Source organism: Morone saxatilis, unplaced genomic scaffold, assembly GCF_004916995.1.
Source record: "Morone saxatilis isolate NCDOM2014 unplaced genomic scaffold, NCSU_SB_2.0 Contig2, whole genome shotgun sequence".
NCBI classification, from domain to species: domain Eukaryota; kingdom Metazoa; phylum Chordata; class Actinopteri; family Moronidae; genus Morone; species Morone saxatilis.
Genome location: NW_023339762.1, coordinates 2,542,592 through 2,558,094, shown reverse-complemented (window position 1 = coordinate 2,558,094; position 15,503 = coordinate 2,542,592). Strand labels below are relative to the sequence as shown.

At 41.5% G+C, this 15,503-nt stretch overlaps 2 protein-coding genes across 2 annotated transcripts; one reads left to right on the top strand and one right to left on the bottom strand.

Annotated features, from left to right (window-relative positions):
• The first annotated feature begins 384 nt into the window (after positions 1-384).
• On the top strand, positions 385-8,767 carry cetp (cholesteryl ester transfer protein, plasma). Its single transcript, XM_035664784.1, has 17 exons — positions 385-532; positions 1,090-1,204; positions 1,292-1,423; positions 2,903-2,973; positions 3,131-3,218; positions 3,323-3,392; positions 3,497-3,557; positions 3,804-3,895; positions 4,217-4,316; positions 5,155-5,234; positions 5,906-5,956; positions 6,065-6,217; positions 6,696-6,763; positions 7,432-7,474; positions 8,018-8,090; positions 8,289-8,374; positions 8,477-8,767. Exons 1-17 carry the CDS (start codon positions 385-387, stop codon positions 8,552-8,554), a joined length of 1,509 nt encoding a protein of 502 aa, XP_035520677.1. The 3' UTR covers positions 8,555-8,767.
• A 768-nt stretch (positions 8,768-9,535) lies between these two features.
• setd6 (SET domain containing 6, protein lysine methyltransferase) lies at positions 9,536-12,933 on the bottom strand. The gene is given in 10 exon segments (XM_035664608.1): positions 9,536-10,005; positions 10,096-10,155; positions 10,157-10,257; positions 10,748-10,928; positions 11,224-11,368; positions 11,510-11,704; positions 11,810-11,951; positions 12,039-12,183; positions 12,400-12,480; positions 12,807-12,933. Coding segments are annotated over 10 exon segments (1,425 nt in total). The 5' UTR covers positions 12,834-12,933; the 3' UTR covers positions 9,536-9,657.
• Positions 12,934-15,503: the final 2,570 nt, after the last annotated feature.

The following is a 15,503-nucleotide window of genomic DNA, read 5'->3' as shown; positions in this document are numbered from 1 at the left end:
AAGTTGTCTGTCTCTGATTGGATGAAGGACAGTTTCCACTAGATAGTTGCAGTACATAGAGCCCTCCCTGGCAGTGGAAAGAACAAGGTTAGTAGGCTGTAGGGTTCTCTCAGAGAGAACCAAGGAAAGTCCAAAAAGCTCGCTGAAATCTTTAAAATCATAGTCTCATTTGTGTGAGAGCAGAATTCGAGTATAAAGGGACCCAGTAGAAGGATTTTTAAGGCTCTGGAACTGAACTGGGATTGGATAAAATACTGCTCAGGACCACTCAGGAGTCAACGGATGAGCTTACAGTGAACTGCTGAGCTTACAGTGAACTGCTGATAGTCCACAGGGTAAAAAACCTCAACCGACTCTCAGAGAGGTGAAATATCCACGTCCACAATGCCCTGTAATGGTTCCCCGCCGCTGTTGCTCCTTCTGCTGTTCCTATCTGTGTTTGGGGCGTCCCAAGCCTGCCTGAAGGACCCGGCTTCAGCCTACAGATTCACTGGAGCTGTATGTCGCCTCACCTACCCTGCAGCAGTTGTGTGTGAGTGGGACTTTTACCCTGTTTTGGTATTTAGTCAGTTTAACAATTCATCATTCAATCATCATTCACCAACCTACCAGAACTGCTCTTTAAAGGAATTTATGATGGATTTCACTCCAGGGGTATTTTTAGTGAAAGTGATTCTCAAAATCAAAACCATGAATCTCCACATTTCCATGCTCATTGCAAAAAAGTTTTCCATGTAACTTTTAGTAGGGCTGCCCCCGAATAACGACTCCCCTAGTGGACTAATAGTCAGACTCAACATGATGGCGATGTATAAACGTTAACAGTTACTCATAAATTAACTCGCTACAAGGTTAGAGTCCTGGTCAGAACCACTGTAAATCACACGTGTCCAGCATACACCCATGGTTCAATATGGTGGTAATGTTATTATGAAAAAGATTTCTAGTGGGTAACCTGTTTGTTTTTGGTATATGGAAGTGGAAAAATTTTATGAATAAACAGTCACTTATAGGTTTGTGTTTGTGTTTCCCCGCCATGGACCTGTGTGTCTGACCATACGTCTGTGTGTGTGTGTGTGTTGCCGGCAGTGAATGAGAAAACCACTAAAGTGATTGAGGCAGCGTTCCAGCATGCCAGATACCCAGATGTAAGGGGAGAGAAATCCCTGCTCTTTATAGGCAAAGTCATATATGGTCTGGAAAAGTAAGAAGACACACACACACACTCATATACACACATACACAGATGGACACACAAAATGTATTAAAATCATGTATTGCTTCTCACCAGTTTGGAGATCCACAACTTGTCGATTGGCCGGAGTGAATTTGAACTGCGTCCAGGTGAAGGCATCGGCATGAAAATAAGCAACGTGTCAGCAGTGTTCAGAGGGACCATCCAGTATGGATACGGTGGCTGGCTGTGAGTCTGAGTGTGTGTGAGCAACATCCCACATCATCATTCTCTTGTTCTCTCAGTACAAACCCAGTGAAAGACACTAGAAAAGCACATGATGAAAAATAACCCGTGTCCACAGCAAGAAAAGCATATTTAAAACACTTATCCCACAACATAAAATAGTCTATATTAGTTCTTGTTAGTCCTGTTAGGTCTATTTAAAGGACCACTGTGTAACATTTAGGAGGATCTATTGGCAGACATGGAACATAATATTTAATGGTATGTATCCATTAGTGGGAAATGCTAGCACATTTAACCCAGTCTGGCATTTTGTGGACCAGATATCATTTCATTCAATAAGCAAGCAAGCAAAACTTCATTTATATAGCACATTTCACTTTAGCTAGAAGCACAATATGGTGGACAGTGCATTAGCTACTACAAATGAACGTTTCAGCCACAAAAAAACTATAAGACATAAGTTATTGCAATTAAAACACACACATTACCTAAATAATACGAGTTAAAAACCCTTGAGAAAGTAGGAATAAAAATAAATCAAATAATTAAGACCAGCAACTGACCAGGAGGCCTAAAATGAATTATTCTGAGTTTAATAAAGAGTTCTCCGAGCTAACGAGCTTGCTAACTGTATGCTGTCAGTTAGCAAACCTGTTACCTTTCATCAATGACACATTAACTTTATTCTCTTTATACAAAAAGATGATACATTTGTTACATAAGAAGTGGCACCAGCTACTCCTCAAAACTATTCCTCTTTGGTGGAGCCGTTTATATGACTGAAGAGATTAAATAGAAGGGGAATGTGGCACAGCTAATATGACAGGTTCCTCCATTTTAGACTCTCCGTTTCCTCCAAGGTCAGCACTTTGAAGGCGGTTTGCTATCAACAGCACTGATTTGTGGGTCAGAGTTCACCAAAGTTGAACTCAACGTGAAAAAACAGCGAGAATTGACTTCACGCCCCCCCCCAAGTGAATCTACTAACCCCATTGGTTCCAGTGGAATTAATTTATTTCACAGCAAAACTTTGAAAGCTGGTGTGTCCAGGCTTTCACCATTCTAATTACATAACGTTAATCGTGACCGACTTAGATTGCTGCATATTACACCATCAGATGCAACTGTCACAAGTGAGTGTTTATCAAGGTGGGGATACCTTGTGGTACCTTGATATTGCTATATTCACTTAGTTTGCTGTCTTTGTCATTCTTCTCTACATCTGCTGCTACATTATGTTTTAGTATTTATGTTTATCTTGTAATTCAAGATATCACAATATCACTTGTTTTGCTCTTCAGAATTCCAGCTGGTATTTTACAAGTTCATTGTTGTTGTGCTCTAACTGCTTACATGTCAGTCAACCAGCAGCACCCCTCTCTGTGGGTTTCCTGTTGATTAAGCTTGACTTTCTGTGGGTTGAACTTCAGCCATGGTGGCATCATTGTATTTATTTGTATGTCTTTCTCATTTTCATAGTGTCAACGTAACACATTCAATTGACTTTGAAATTGAGTCTCAGATTGATCTTGGAATCAACCCCAAACTTTGTAAGTATCTGGTTTTGTACTGTGCACAGGGACTGCTTGATAGAAACTGCAGTAAGCATAGTGCTTGCAATTCAAGCACTGAATAATAAAGATAGATACCAACTGTCTTTCATCTCACCTTATATCTCCTCTCATCATGTTCTCTGTTATCTGTCAGACTGTGGAGAAGGGCAGGTGGCAGCGGACACATCAGACTGTTATCTGAATTTTCACAAGCTCCATCTGCAACTGCAGGGAGACAAAGAGTAAGTTACCAAACTGAACCATTAGCAGAACAGCAGAAGCATCTTCATTATGTAATACTAACAGTGTATGACCCTGCTAACGTGTGTTTGCTGTTTTTGGTCAGACCGAACTGGCTTAAAAAGCTTGTCACCAACTTCATCACCTTCACCGTCAAAGTAGCCATAAAGGGACAGGTGAGGGCGAGAGAAACAGAGCTCACACACAATTTCAGCCTGGCAGTGTAATTCGCAACCATCTGCCTGTTAGCGTCTTCATGTCTTCTTATTTGGTTCTGCAGATTTGTAAGGAGATCAACAAAGTGGCAAATATACTGGCTGACTTCATACAAGACACAGCAGGTGTGTGTGCATATGTGTGTGCGTGTGTGTGTGTGTGAAAAATAGAGAGAGTCTGGTACCTTTACATCTTTTAGAAAGCACATTCCTTTGGTCATATGTGTGTACAACATTACATGAATTATTAAATATAATATATATTCATTATTAAATAATTTAGATAAATATTGATCTGACACTGTATGTATAAATGTTCACATTTTATCTGGAATGTATCTAAACAGTGTGTGTGTGTGTGTGTGTTCACAGAGCATTTCCTCACTGATGGAAACATCAGTGTGGATATCAGTGTTACTGCTTCTCCTGCCATCACTGCTAACTACATAGAATCATATCACAAGGTAAACAATACCTGTAAATACAGTCAGAACATACCTTCTGAAAATGATGTTTATAAGTGAGTTAGAAGAGGTCAAGACTGGCAAAAGACTATGGTTACATAGAGAAACTGTCAACACTGTCAAACATTGACACCACAGTAGCTTATGGGAGACTGGGTTGTGATATATAATTTCCAATGAAATCGCAGCTGTTGTTCAGCTCCATTAACTTTTGCACAGTCCCCATTGTATCACTGTTTGATAGCAGCAGTTCTCAGTGTACATGCAGACAAGAATCTAAAGCTCATACTCTCTCTATTCATCCCTCGACCTTTCTTCCAGGGGCTGACCAAGTACAACAACACTTCCGCTGTCATCAGTGACTCTGTTTTCCACCCCAGTCAGCTGACTGAACAAAGGATGCTCTACTTTTGGTTGTCAGGTCAGTAGTTACCACTGCATTTGCTTTTGAAATGTGGAACCTTATGCACATTACAGAAGAAAGGTACATTAAAAGATGTGTCCCCTGTTTATGTGAATGTGGCATGTCCCAATCCTAAGTTTAGTAAGTCTTAGGTTTTAGGTGTGTCGTTAATAACAACGATATATGTTGATCAATCCATTTCTAGACCAAAATCAGTTGTATTAAAACAATCTCTTGCTATTTAGATGTTGTTAAACTATCTGCGTAGCCCAGCCTGGCTTTTATGCCCAGTGCCAACGTTTGGTGCCAATGCAGGAAGTAGTGTGTCTTTTATTTAGTCTTATGTTACCTACCTTTGACCATAGTTTATTTACTATTATCACAATCTTTCCCTGACCTCGTCCGTACCCCAGCTGATATGTGCAGATGTATTTAGAAAGAAAAAATTTTAAAAACGTCACTGAACACAATTTTGAATTAAGAAGCCTCGTCTAACAATGACGTTCTTGTAGTGGTAAGGATGGCACTGATATAGTTTAGACAGCAACTTTTAGGTTGGCATCCCCTGAGAATGTGCATGTGGTATAATTATGTATTAACCAGATTTTAAGAAATAAATATATGTGTATATATATGTATATATATATACATATATATACACAGTATACACTACAGTAACTTATGAACTAATTTTGTAATTTGGTTTTCATGTCTACCATGTTTTATCAGGACATTGCTGAATCAGTAAGAAATAACAATCTCCTCCAGTACGGTAGCCAAGGAACAGCAGCTTATATCAGCAGGGTGGTTTGGTGTGTGTATGAATTATACAGCTATAATGTGCATTTAACCCCAGACCAGGTCTTTAACCCCATGCTTGCTGCTGCCCACCAAGATGGCCGTTTCCAACTCAACATCTCTGGAGCAGAGCTCACTGTAAGTGCATCACCTTCAAATATGGCCTGTAGAACATCCAGGCAGGCTGCATTTAACACCACACATGGGTGCGGTATCTTGTTGATGGAAATGACTGTTTAGAGATTAGAAACCTGACTGATATTCTTAGTGGCAGGGGCGGATCTAGAAGGGGAATAAAAAATGCCTGGCCACCCAGTTTGGTGTCATGTGCTGTCGATTAGATTCATAAAAAGAAAAATTAAATGTTAATTGAGTGATCTGTTATGGTCACATTTTAGACTAAGTGAGAGGTTAAGTTCATTGAAACAGACATGTATTTGGAAATAAAACCATTTATTAATTTCTGTTAGATATTTCTATTCAATGCTTTACTAATGTGCCACAATAATGTAATGTTTTTGAGTTCTAATTTTATCATTTGGGGGCTTTTTCAAGCATTGATATAAGAGATTGTTACTGATTAAATCAGCATCACCACCCCTTAAAGTCTCCATCCTGCTAACCCATGAATATTTCTCTAGATTGGCCCCTGCCCCCTGGCTCTGAATATGAGAAAAACACTGCAGACATAAAATATGCTATGCACGTGTACATCTTTCCTAACAAGAATCAGATGGGCACAGATGTTTAAACTTAAATTACTTCGGTTTAAACTCATTCTCACATTATATTTATTAATGTGATTTCAGGAACTTTTCAAGACAAGTCTCTCCACTGCCATGCCGGAATTTATTAGAAAGGTAATATGGAAAACCTCCTCATCCATAAACTCGCTCAAATACAAACATACACCTGTCAAATGAGACATATATTTGTGTGCGTGTGTGTGTGTGTGTATGTGTGTGCAGTGTCTGCTGGAATCAGGTTCTCCTGAACTAAGAGTGTGGAGTTCATCAGTTCCCCACCTGAACACCTCCACCATTGGTACGACCGTCTGGGTCATGGCTTCTGGGCAGCTCCACTGTGGGAGTCCAGACACACCGACACTCTTCTTTGAAACGGTACAATTATTTTGGGGCAGCACATTTTCAGCCATCTGGTAGACAGTTAAAGAAAACAGAAAATGTGATGTTTGAGTGCTGACCATGCATCCAACACTACCAAAACACACTGTTTCGCTCCTCTGTGGTGTAGAACAGTGAAATATTGTAGAGCAGCTTATTATTTTGAGTAAATAGATTACAAGATATCCATACAGGCCTGTTTGTGTTTCATTCAAATTTTACATTTATTGTTTATAAGTTTTAGAGTTAGTGTAATGGAACGAGGCCTCACACAGCATTTAGTGAGGCATAAGTACATCTAGGCGATATAGTTCTGCTTTGGAAGGTCGATACTGTGTTGAGTAGTCTGCTCCGAACGTAATGTCACTGGCTGATTGACGCCTGAGGCTTTGTTACATAATATGACAATGTGTGCCTATGTCGGCCATGTGAGTGTGTTTTCAGTGATGTTTCTCTCTTTGTTTTTGATGTTTAGGATGTAGCCATGGAGGTCACAGCTTCCTATGCTGACAAGAAACTCATCCTGCACGGTAACCCGACAGAGTAAGACCTTTGTTGTTTTTACAAACTTGCTGCCATACATAGGCAGATGGTGACACTAAATGAGCCACTTTATACAGTGTTTGTAGTTGTCAAAATGATTTAGAGTTGTTCTGAATGGCCATTCTCGAAGCCTGCAGAAAGGTGAAATGCGGCAGTGGTTCAAATGAGGATAATGGGCCACATTTCCCCAAAGGCATTCAGGGTGTTCCAGTTGGTTGTATATGCACATTAGTGGGATAAAAAGAGAAATATGGCGATGTGCACTAGAAAGATAAAATCTGAAGTGTGGGAACATTTCCACCGAAGAAATAACGTAATAACAATAAGCAGCCATTCAATACTGCTGGAAGTTCTACAAACCAGCAGATGTCACTATGCTGCTGATTTTTATTTTTTTTCAGCAAAAACAGACAGAAAGTGTAAGGCTTCATCAGCTAATCACTGCAACTAACTATAATTCTCCCTTTATAGCAGACCGTGCAGCCATGTTTGGTCGTTCTCCTGCTACACTCATTGCCTTCCAGCTCCTGCCTCTATATCCTATTATTTTCAGTGGCTAGTGATCAGTTCATTACTAATATTATCTGGATATCTACCACTATATCAAGTCAAATTCTTAGTCCATGTCCTGTGCTTGCTGTGTGATTCTGATCCTCCTTCCTCTCCAGGACCATTGTAGTCCAAGCTGAGCTGCCTTTACAAAATCAACCGGTAAGGTTTTTGAGTTGATTTTACTGACAGTTTTCTTGTTGAGGAAAATACCACAGTAAAACTATACTGTAGTTTAAAGCTGTGTTTTTAACATTGATTATAAATGGTATGGGAAATGTTTTGAGATATTTCACATAAAGGGATCAATTTAAATGCAGTTCAGTTCAGGCTGCAATAGAACTACAGAGCTCCAGAACATGGAGGGAAACACTTTCACTTTATCCTGAAACAATTTCTGCATCACCCACCTGTGGTCAACTTCAGTAAGACTTACTGACCTAATCTTTCAAAATAAAAGCACTATCCCCAAAAGTTAACAGACCGGAAAACTTCAATTTGGCACAAAAACTGCACAAATTGACCGTGACCACATTTTACTGAGTAGCTGTATGTCTGTTGTGTATAAACTCTAGTTAAAACTGACACATATTGTAGTATATTGATTATTCTTCTGATACCATACCTCCCATTTACATTATTTCTGTCGCTTGTTCAAAGTATGCCCATGTGTTAATGTAAGGTCACCTCTCCCTCTGTGTGCAGCTGCTGGATCAGACACAGGTGGAGTTCATAAAAGAAGCTGTGGAGAAGATTGGCATTCCCAAGGTTCTGTCTGGTAAGAGACAAAAAATGTGCAAGACCAGTCACGATCAACAGCACTACTAAGTAACTTGAAAATACTTGAGATGCATGTGGAACCTGTAATGGTTACATGCTGCATTATGTTTCATTTAATTCCAGTTGTGTAAAAGAGGTAAAGCCAAGTTAGTATGTAATGTGGTTTTCTGTAATACTTCTGTGGCGTGTGTTCCAGCTCTTGAGATTGAGCTCACCAGGCTGTTGGACAAACAGGGAGTTAACCTATTCGACATCTCTAACCCAGTGGTGCTTCCTCGAGATGTGAGTGCTCTCGATTTACTTTTTTATTTTTTTTAAATTTGCTCCTCTTTGTGTTGTATTTTTCAGTCACATTGCCTCTCTCTGTCCCTCTCTGTGCTGCAGGGCTTTGTGGTGATTGAGATGGATTTTGGTTTCCCCCATCACCTCCTGGTTGAGTTCCTCAGGAAGACACTGCAGTAACTGGCCAACCCTGACACATTTTGGCCCAGATTTGCTCGTGACTTGCCTAAAAGTGTTGCTCAAATAGGAAATGTACCTTTATAGTGATTATCAACATGAGTAAAGCGTACAAAACATGCCTCTGTTGCATTGTTGTAGCACATTTTCATGTATTTTGATTTGTTGTCCACTAGCTCAACTCTTTCCTTAAAATCTAGATAAAGCTGTGGACAAGCTTGTCACTGACTGTGATGAATGCATGACACCACGTTTGGAGACAGAGAATACATTTGAAAGGGCTTTACATTGAAATGTCTAAATGTAAACTCCCACTCTTCATTTAGTTTGCTTCCTAAATGTAAAGATTTTTGTATTGTATGTATGTGTATTGTGTGTATGTATATGTGTATATACATTTGCTTAATGAACAGATCACCTCTGTCTTTGTGGGGGTTGGGAGAGGGTATAATGAGTAATCACTTAAATAAAGTACTACGAGGCGTTTGGAGAAAGAAGCAAAGTGATTTTAATGATTCCACTTCATTGGTTATATCGTTTTCACTTTCATTGTTGACCAGCAAGAGGCAGAACAATAGTTAAGGCACAAACTGACTATTATAAAATTAATTATCATCTCATATTTAGAATAAAATGTTAAGAATGATATTTGTTTTTCAAATAGCAAGAAGAGCCAGGAAGTGATGCACTGTCGGTAAGCACTGACCATTTAGAACTTTCAAGGAGTTTAAAACAGGGACGATGAGTTTTGTAGACCGTCATGTTCACTCTGATATGACCTCAGTCCCAATAAGTGGTTAGATACCTCCGTATGCGTGCGTCTGGCTGGTTTGTACCTTGCAGATTAATGCTTTTTCAATTTAGCACAAAGGTCGTTGCTGATTCTGTTTTCTGTATAGATAATGGCAAAGAAATCGTACATACCAACACTAATACTGGTAGTGTTAAAGACAGTGTGACACAAGGAGTGTTCAAAACCAGATCTGTTTTCAGGAAAAAACATTTATTGACGTGTGTGATTGTGTATTTTGAGAAAGACATTTTAGTTTTCCCCTTGAGATAAAAAAAAAACGAACCCCACCTGTGGCTCACTGCTGCAGCTGAACTCACGACTGAGTGAGCTCCATCAGTCTGTGCAGGATGCTTTTCTGTCCGTAGCGTACCTGCAGTGCATTCTGCCGCCTGCTGTTCAGTCCTGCAAGTGCCACCTTGTCCTCTATCAGCGCCTGGTCTCCGTCCACATCCCCCCCCTCCCTCTTCCCCTCCTGGTCCTCTCCATAGGACCTCACAGTCAGACGGGCTGCTTCGTGAATCAGTCCTTTCCATGAAGCCTTCAACTCAGGGAGACCCTCGTTAGAGAAAGCAAGGGAGATCTTCTCGTCTTCCTCTTCATCTTCCTCCCATCCTTCATTATCGTTGAACTCTGCGAACTCCTCCTTAGACATGCACAGCACCTGAAGATACACAAAGCAGGAGTTAGGTTCCCAGTAACAGCCATCCCTCGACAGAGTGGTCTCTTGCAGTGTACAAGCAAACAGTGTGACTTCAACTGTGTCTACTCCCTCACCTTGAGCACAGTGATGTTGCTCTGTGTCTGTGAGGTCAGCCCTGTTTGCCAAAGACAAAGGCTGCTTTCTCCTGCAACATCTCACACAGCATCTCCCACTGCTCGTCCAACAGCTGCCGGTCCGAATCAGACTGAATACCTGGGAACAGGAGGATGGAAGGATGAGGAGGAGGGGAGGTTAGGGGGAAGCACAAAGCAACAGGCTTGCATTTGGGTCCACATCCATCATTTCCTGAATGTTATCTTCCACTGAATTAAGGGTGAATTCCTAAGAACGTAGTAGACAAAGAAGAAGGTGTACAGAGGGCAGCTGAACCAGAGTTAAAAGCCACATTTAATAGTTGAGTAATGTGAACCAGACACCATTGATGGACCATTTAGAGAACATCTGGGTCACAGTCACCGAATCAGAAGAGGGCTGGACTACTCTTTGAAAATAACATGATTCTACTGGACATCTGTAACAGTAAGATGTGACAGGCATTGGTTCCTATTCATTTATAAAGTCCTTAATGGCAACTTGCCATCATGTATCACCTCCTCACTAAACTGTTCCCAATGAGTCATTATTTGATTCGTTACAGTGGTTTGTGCTCCAACGTCCATCTTGTGGTACGGTAATGTGTCACCTCGTGTGGCGGCTTTGTAGAGGTTGGTGAAGGGGATGTCAGCGGTGTCGTTGCTGTTGCTTTGATACGGCTCTGTGAAACCGTACATATGCAGCAGCTGCCAGTTGGCCATCTGCCCGTAGGTGTTAAATACCTCCTCGCCTTTATGAATGGGGCGCACGCAAACCATCTTCAAACTGTCCTGGGAAAGATGGAGAGTCGAGAGAATAAGAGAGGAAGGGGACAAGGACAGTTCAAACAATAGAAAGTCCGAAAAAACTGAAGAGAAATTGAGACTCCATTACGGGAGAGTTAATTCACAACTTAAGTCTCAATGTCAAATATACTTTTTAATTAACAAAAAAACAAACTTCTGCACTTCTCAGTGTTGCGTTTTCAGATGAGAAGCTTTTCAAACTAAACAACAAACTATCTGAACTAATCTGGACTTCTGAAACAAGAAAGTGTCAATATTAAGAGTGGATGTGTCTCCTCACCGGTGTAAACTCCAGATTAGCATTGTGATTGGACACGTGATTAAGCATGTCTGCCATAGGAACCATCATCGGTGGGTTGGCAGCCTTCTCCTCCTCTTCCTCCTCTTCCTCTTCGTCGTCCTCCTCTTCCTGTGGCTCCTGGAAACTACAGACAGGAGGAGGAGGAGGAACAGGGAGAGGGTGGTGGAAGGGATGAAGGTGATTACATGGGTGAATTTAGGAGACAAGGAAAATGAGATCCAGAAACTTTGCGTACATGAGTGTATTTTGTCCCATGCGGACTAACCTGTAGGCCATGACGAAGGCCACCAGCTGTTTGTACAGCTCCAGAGTGTGTGTGTCGGGGTTCCAGAGGTCGGGATGCTTGGTAATGAAGGGAAGAACCACGTCTGTGTATTCCCTCTGGATGTTAGCCAGGTCTGTGTCCACAGCCTCTGGAATACCTGTTCCCATCAACAGTCTGTCTCTCTCCTCTTTAGACCTGAATGGATGAACTATGAGTTACTGTAAAGAAAGTTTTAACACAGCAGCAGAAGGTGATCTCTAGAATGGGGGGTTAGATGCTGATTTAAAACAAGTTTCTTACCAAAACATGGGGTGGTCCAGTGCCTTGAAGTCGGTCCACAGGGAGAGGTAGGGTTTCCAGTGGGACTGTGAGGACGTATACTCATACAGCAGAGCCAGCAGAAGGGGAACCCAGCCAGACGGGCTCTCTAGAGAAGCCCTCTCTGTGAAGCACACAAAGAAAAACAAAGAAGTTACAAATGCAAGCAGTTTCAATCGTGGGGAAACGTCTTTGTCATTAAAACGGTTACCTTTCTCCAGCAGGGCTGAGACCTTGGTTGTTCCCTGGTGGAGGAGAGCTGATCTGGGGATGGTGAATAAAACCTCCCCCTCCTCTATGTTGTCCTTTGCCAGCATCCCATACTCGGCCACTGTTCCCTCTTTACTCACACACACCTAGAGGGAAAGAGAGAAGAGATGAAGAGATGAAGCTGCCCTCTGTAGAGATGGTCAGCGAGGCTGTGATCAATTCAGCAAACTTGTGTTAAATACTGAACAATTAAAAATGGCAGGAAAGAACAGATCATAGGCTGCCTAACTGAGAGACAGTCCCAGAGATATGTAATTGTGTGGCAGAATCCTGGCAGCAGTCTAGTGCAGGTTGTAACATACCTTACTGCTGAGTACCAAGCAGACTCTGTCACACCACTGTAGAAAGTCCTGCAGGGGACTGAGCTCTGAACCACCAGCTACCTGTCAGTGCATGGATCAAACACAATGTAAGTCTCTCTTCTAGTTCCTACACTGTGCTGTGTGAATGCTGTCAGTGCAGTCTGACACTAGAAGGACGTTTTCACATTCATCTGCTGAAAGTAGACTTTTTAACACGTTAATAACTTTAGCTGGCTAGCTTCAGTAGACTGTCCCTAACTTTAGCACACATACTGTTACACACACAGACAGCACACATGAAGCTGCCTGTGGCTACAGTTAAACGTTAGCTTGTTTTACACACAAACACACTTAAACAAACAGCTACAGCTTTCTGTCCCCTGCGTTCAAAGTGATTAAACTGTAACCTTAGGTCGCTTCGCTTCGGTTGCCATCTTGTAAATGATATAGCAGGCAGGCGCAGACACTCTACTAGCGCAGAGCTAACTCCAGCATGCGGACATGCGGACTGGGAACGAAACGTGGGTTAAGTGTGACCCAAACGGTGACTTGTAGGCAGCGACTGAATGTACATAATATGGCATGTAGACAAAACATTTTACTGTGTGAGTTTGTATCTGGCTTCCGATGAGGGATTTTGTGTAATAAGTGTATATTACAAGCAAGCTAAATGAAAGTGAATACCACATGCAAAGCTAATGATTGCCTAGCAGTGGAAGTTCAGGGCATTAATGAATGTGTGCTCTCAGTCACTATTACAGGCACTCATGGTATGATTGTAACACTGATGAACGAAAAATAGGTGCATCAGCACAGAGGCTATTCTTTACAAATGATGTAAATACAAATACAAATCTTTGGTTTAATATAATACAAATGTAACTGAAATCACAATATGGCCACGTGCAATATTCAAATCACAGAAGCTGCAGTTTTTTGCTGAAGGTAAGGTGTGTGATAAAAAGGCTTTGCAGAGATGCTCTGGCCTACAAATCTATTTCCCCAGATGTATGAAAACATGTTTGTTTGGTACAGACCTCAACAAATGTCACATCATCACAATTTAAAAAAAAAAAAAATCAGTGAAAATTAAAATTGTGATGCAAAAAGGATAACATTAAATTGACTTAAACTGGATCAGTAGAAAAAGGGAAATACGATAAGCATTATTCATGACACCATAAGACAATATGTCACATATTGTGACAGTACTTTGTGGTTGTGCACTTAATTTACCCACTACTACACTGGACAGAACGCTGTGGGACGGGGACAACTGAGCTATAAAACACAAAGATCAGGTCTACTCATTGCATGCGTGAGGTGGGATAGCCATTTTCGCTATTGATGAAATTTCCTATATGGAAATATGAGAGGCTTACTATATTCTGCATGTAACAGCACATACACTGTGGCTTAGCAAACATAAGTGCAATCGTAATAGGCAAATAGGTTAAGTCTCTGTCTCTTCTGTACACTGTTATCACGAAACATGTGGTGACAAGTTATAGTCAGACTAAGGCAGAGACGTTGATGTCAGAACACATGCACATATGGTAATGTCAGATGATTGACGGAAAAACATCAGGAGATTCTGTCAAGGGTCAGAAGACAACGTGCTCAAGGTCCGATGAAGCCGCGGCGCAGAAGCTCGCAGCTGGTGCTGTGTTGCGCGCGCCCGCCCTGGTTCCGCAGCGCTGGCGCGTGTCGGCGCGCCTGTGCTGTGGTTGGCCTGGATGATGTCTGCGCGTGAGTCGAGGGCGTTGTCGCCCCAGAGATTCGCTCCCCGTGTTATCGCTGATACGCCTAGGTGTCTGTAACGTCTCATTTCCAGAACACGTATGTTCCATGTGACGTCCGAAAGATGTTCTCGAGCGAGTAGATTAACAGCGCTGATTTATATGTAAGGCGGACGCGAGCCCCAAAGAAGAGCTGTGCGATGACGTCACGCCGAGACATGAAGTAGGCATGTGCGCGTACTATGACTGATAAAGAATGCTCATACCACTGGTAAGTAGGAGGTGTCATATAAATTACTCGAAAAGGGCTAAGAGGAGTGATACGTTAAGAGAGAAGAGGCTAGCTGTTCTGTGCATTATTTTTTAGTTTTTCATACAGTCAAAGTTCGAGAGGTCACTTATCTCAGGATGCATCGGCCTGTGAAGTGTTTACAAAACAACATAACTTGGATTAACCATAGCACCAATATATGTTTAACGTTAAAATGACTTTTTGACTGCAGGTAAACTGCACGAATAGATGAAGTGGCTGCTTGGGTGATCGTTGGGATCTCACTCTTTCTGTAAAGAGCATTGCATCTCTTTCTCAGTTTCATTCGGTTTTTTTTTATATTCTACTTTGTTCATCGATATGCCGTCGCATGCGGTTTGTGATAAGGTAACATTAGGTCTACGTGGGTTAATGAGCATTGACTATTTTGCTTTCGGGTGGCGAAGTTGGCGTTTGCTTCCGGTCCGGGGGTTCTCTTCAATTACTCCGCGCACGTCTTTTGTTTCCTTTTAATCTTAGTTAGTTGATTAAACCACTTCAATTAATCACCTATGGAGCTTGATGAACGTGCCTTTATATTTCGGTCGACTTCGGCATGTTAGATAAATATATCATTGAGCGATATATAGATGGTAAGAGAGGGTGGTTAAACTTATGTAGTGGTATCCTGAATATATACTACGAATAAGAGTGGTTGTACTGTACTTAACCTTAGAATTTACGTGATAGGGTAAAGTTGTCTTTAGAATGTAATTGCTTAATGGAAAGCTATATAGCTCGAAATGTCCTCGTTTTGGACAAACCCATCGTTTTAGCACCAGGTATAAAAACAGGTTTAGGTTGTTAACTCCAGTATTTCAATGGAGTGGAAGATTGGTAGTATCATAAAATACATAGAACAATGATAATGAAGACAAGAAGACGAGAGAAGTACCAGGTTTTTCGTCTAACATACTGCGCAAAAAACCAAACACGGAGGTAGATATGCTGTTACCACAGCGCGAGAGGTACGACGCAAGAGAGATGAAGACCCAACGAACGAAAGTTTGATGTAGTGACAGAAGAAACCGAGGGAGGAGAGTACTCCAACCACC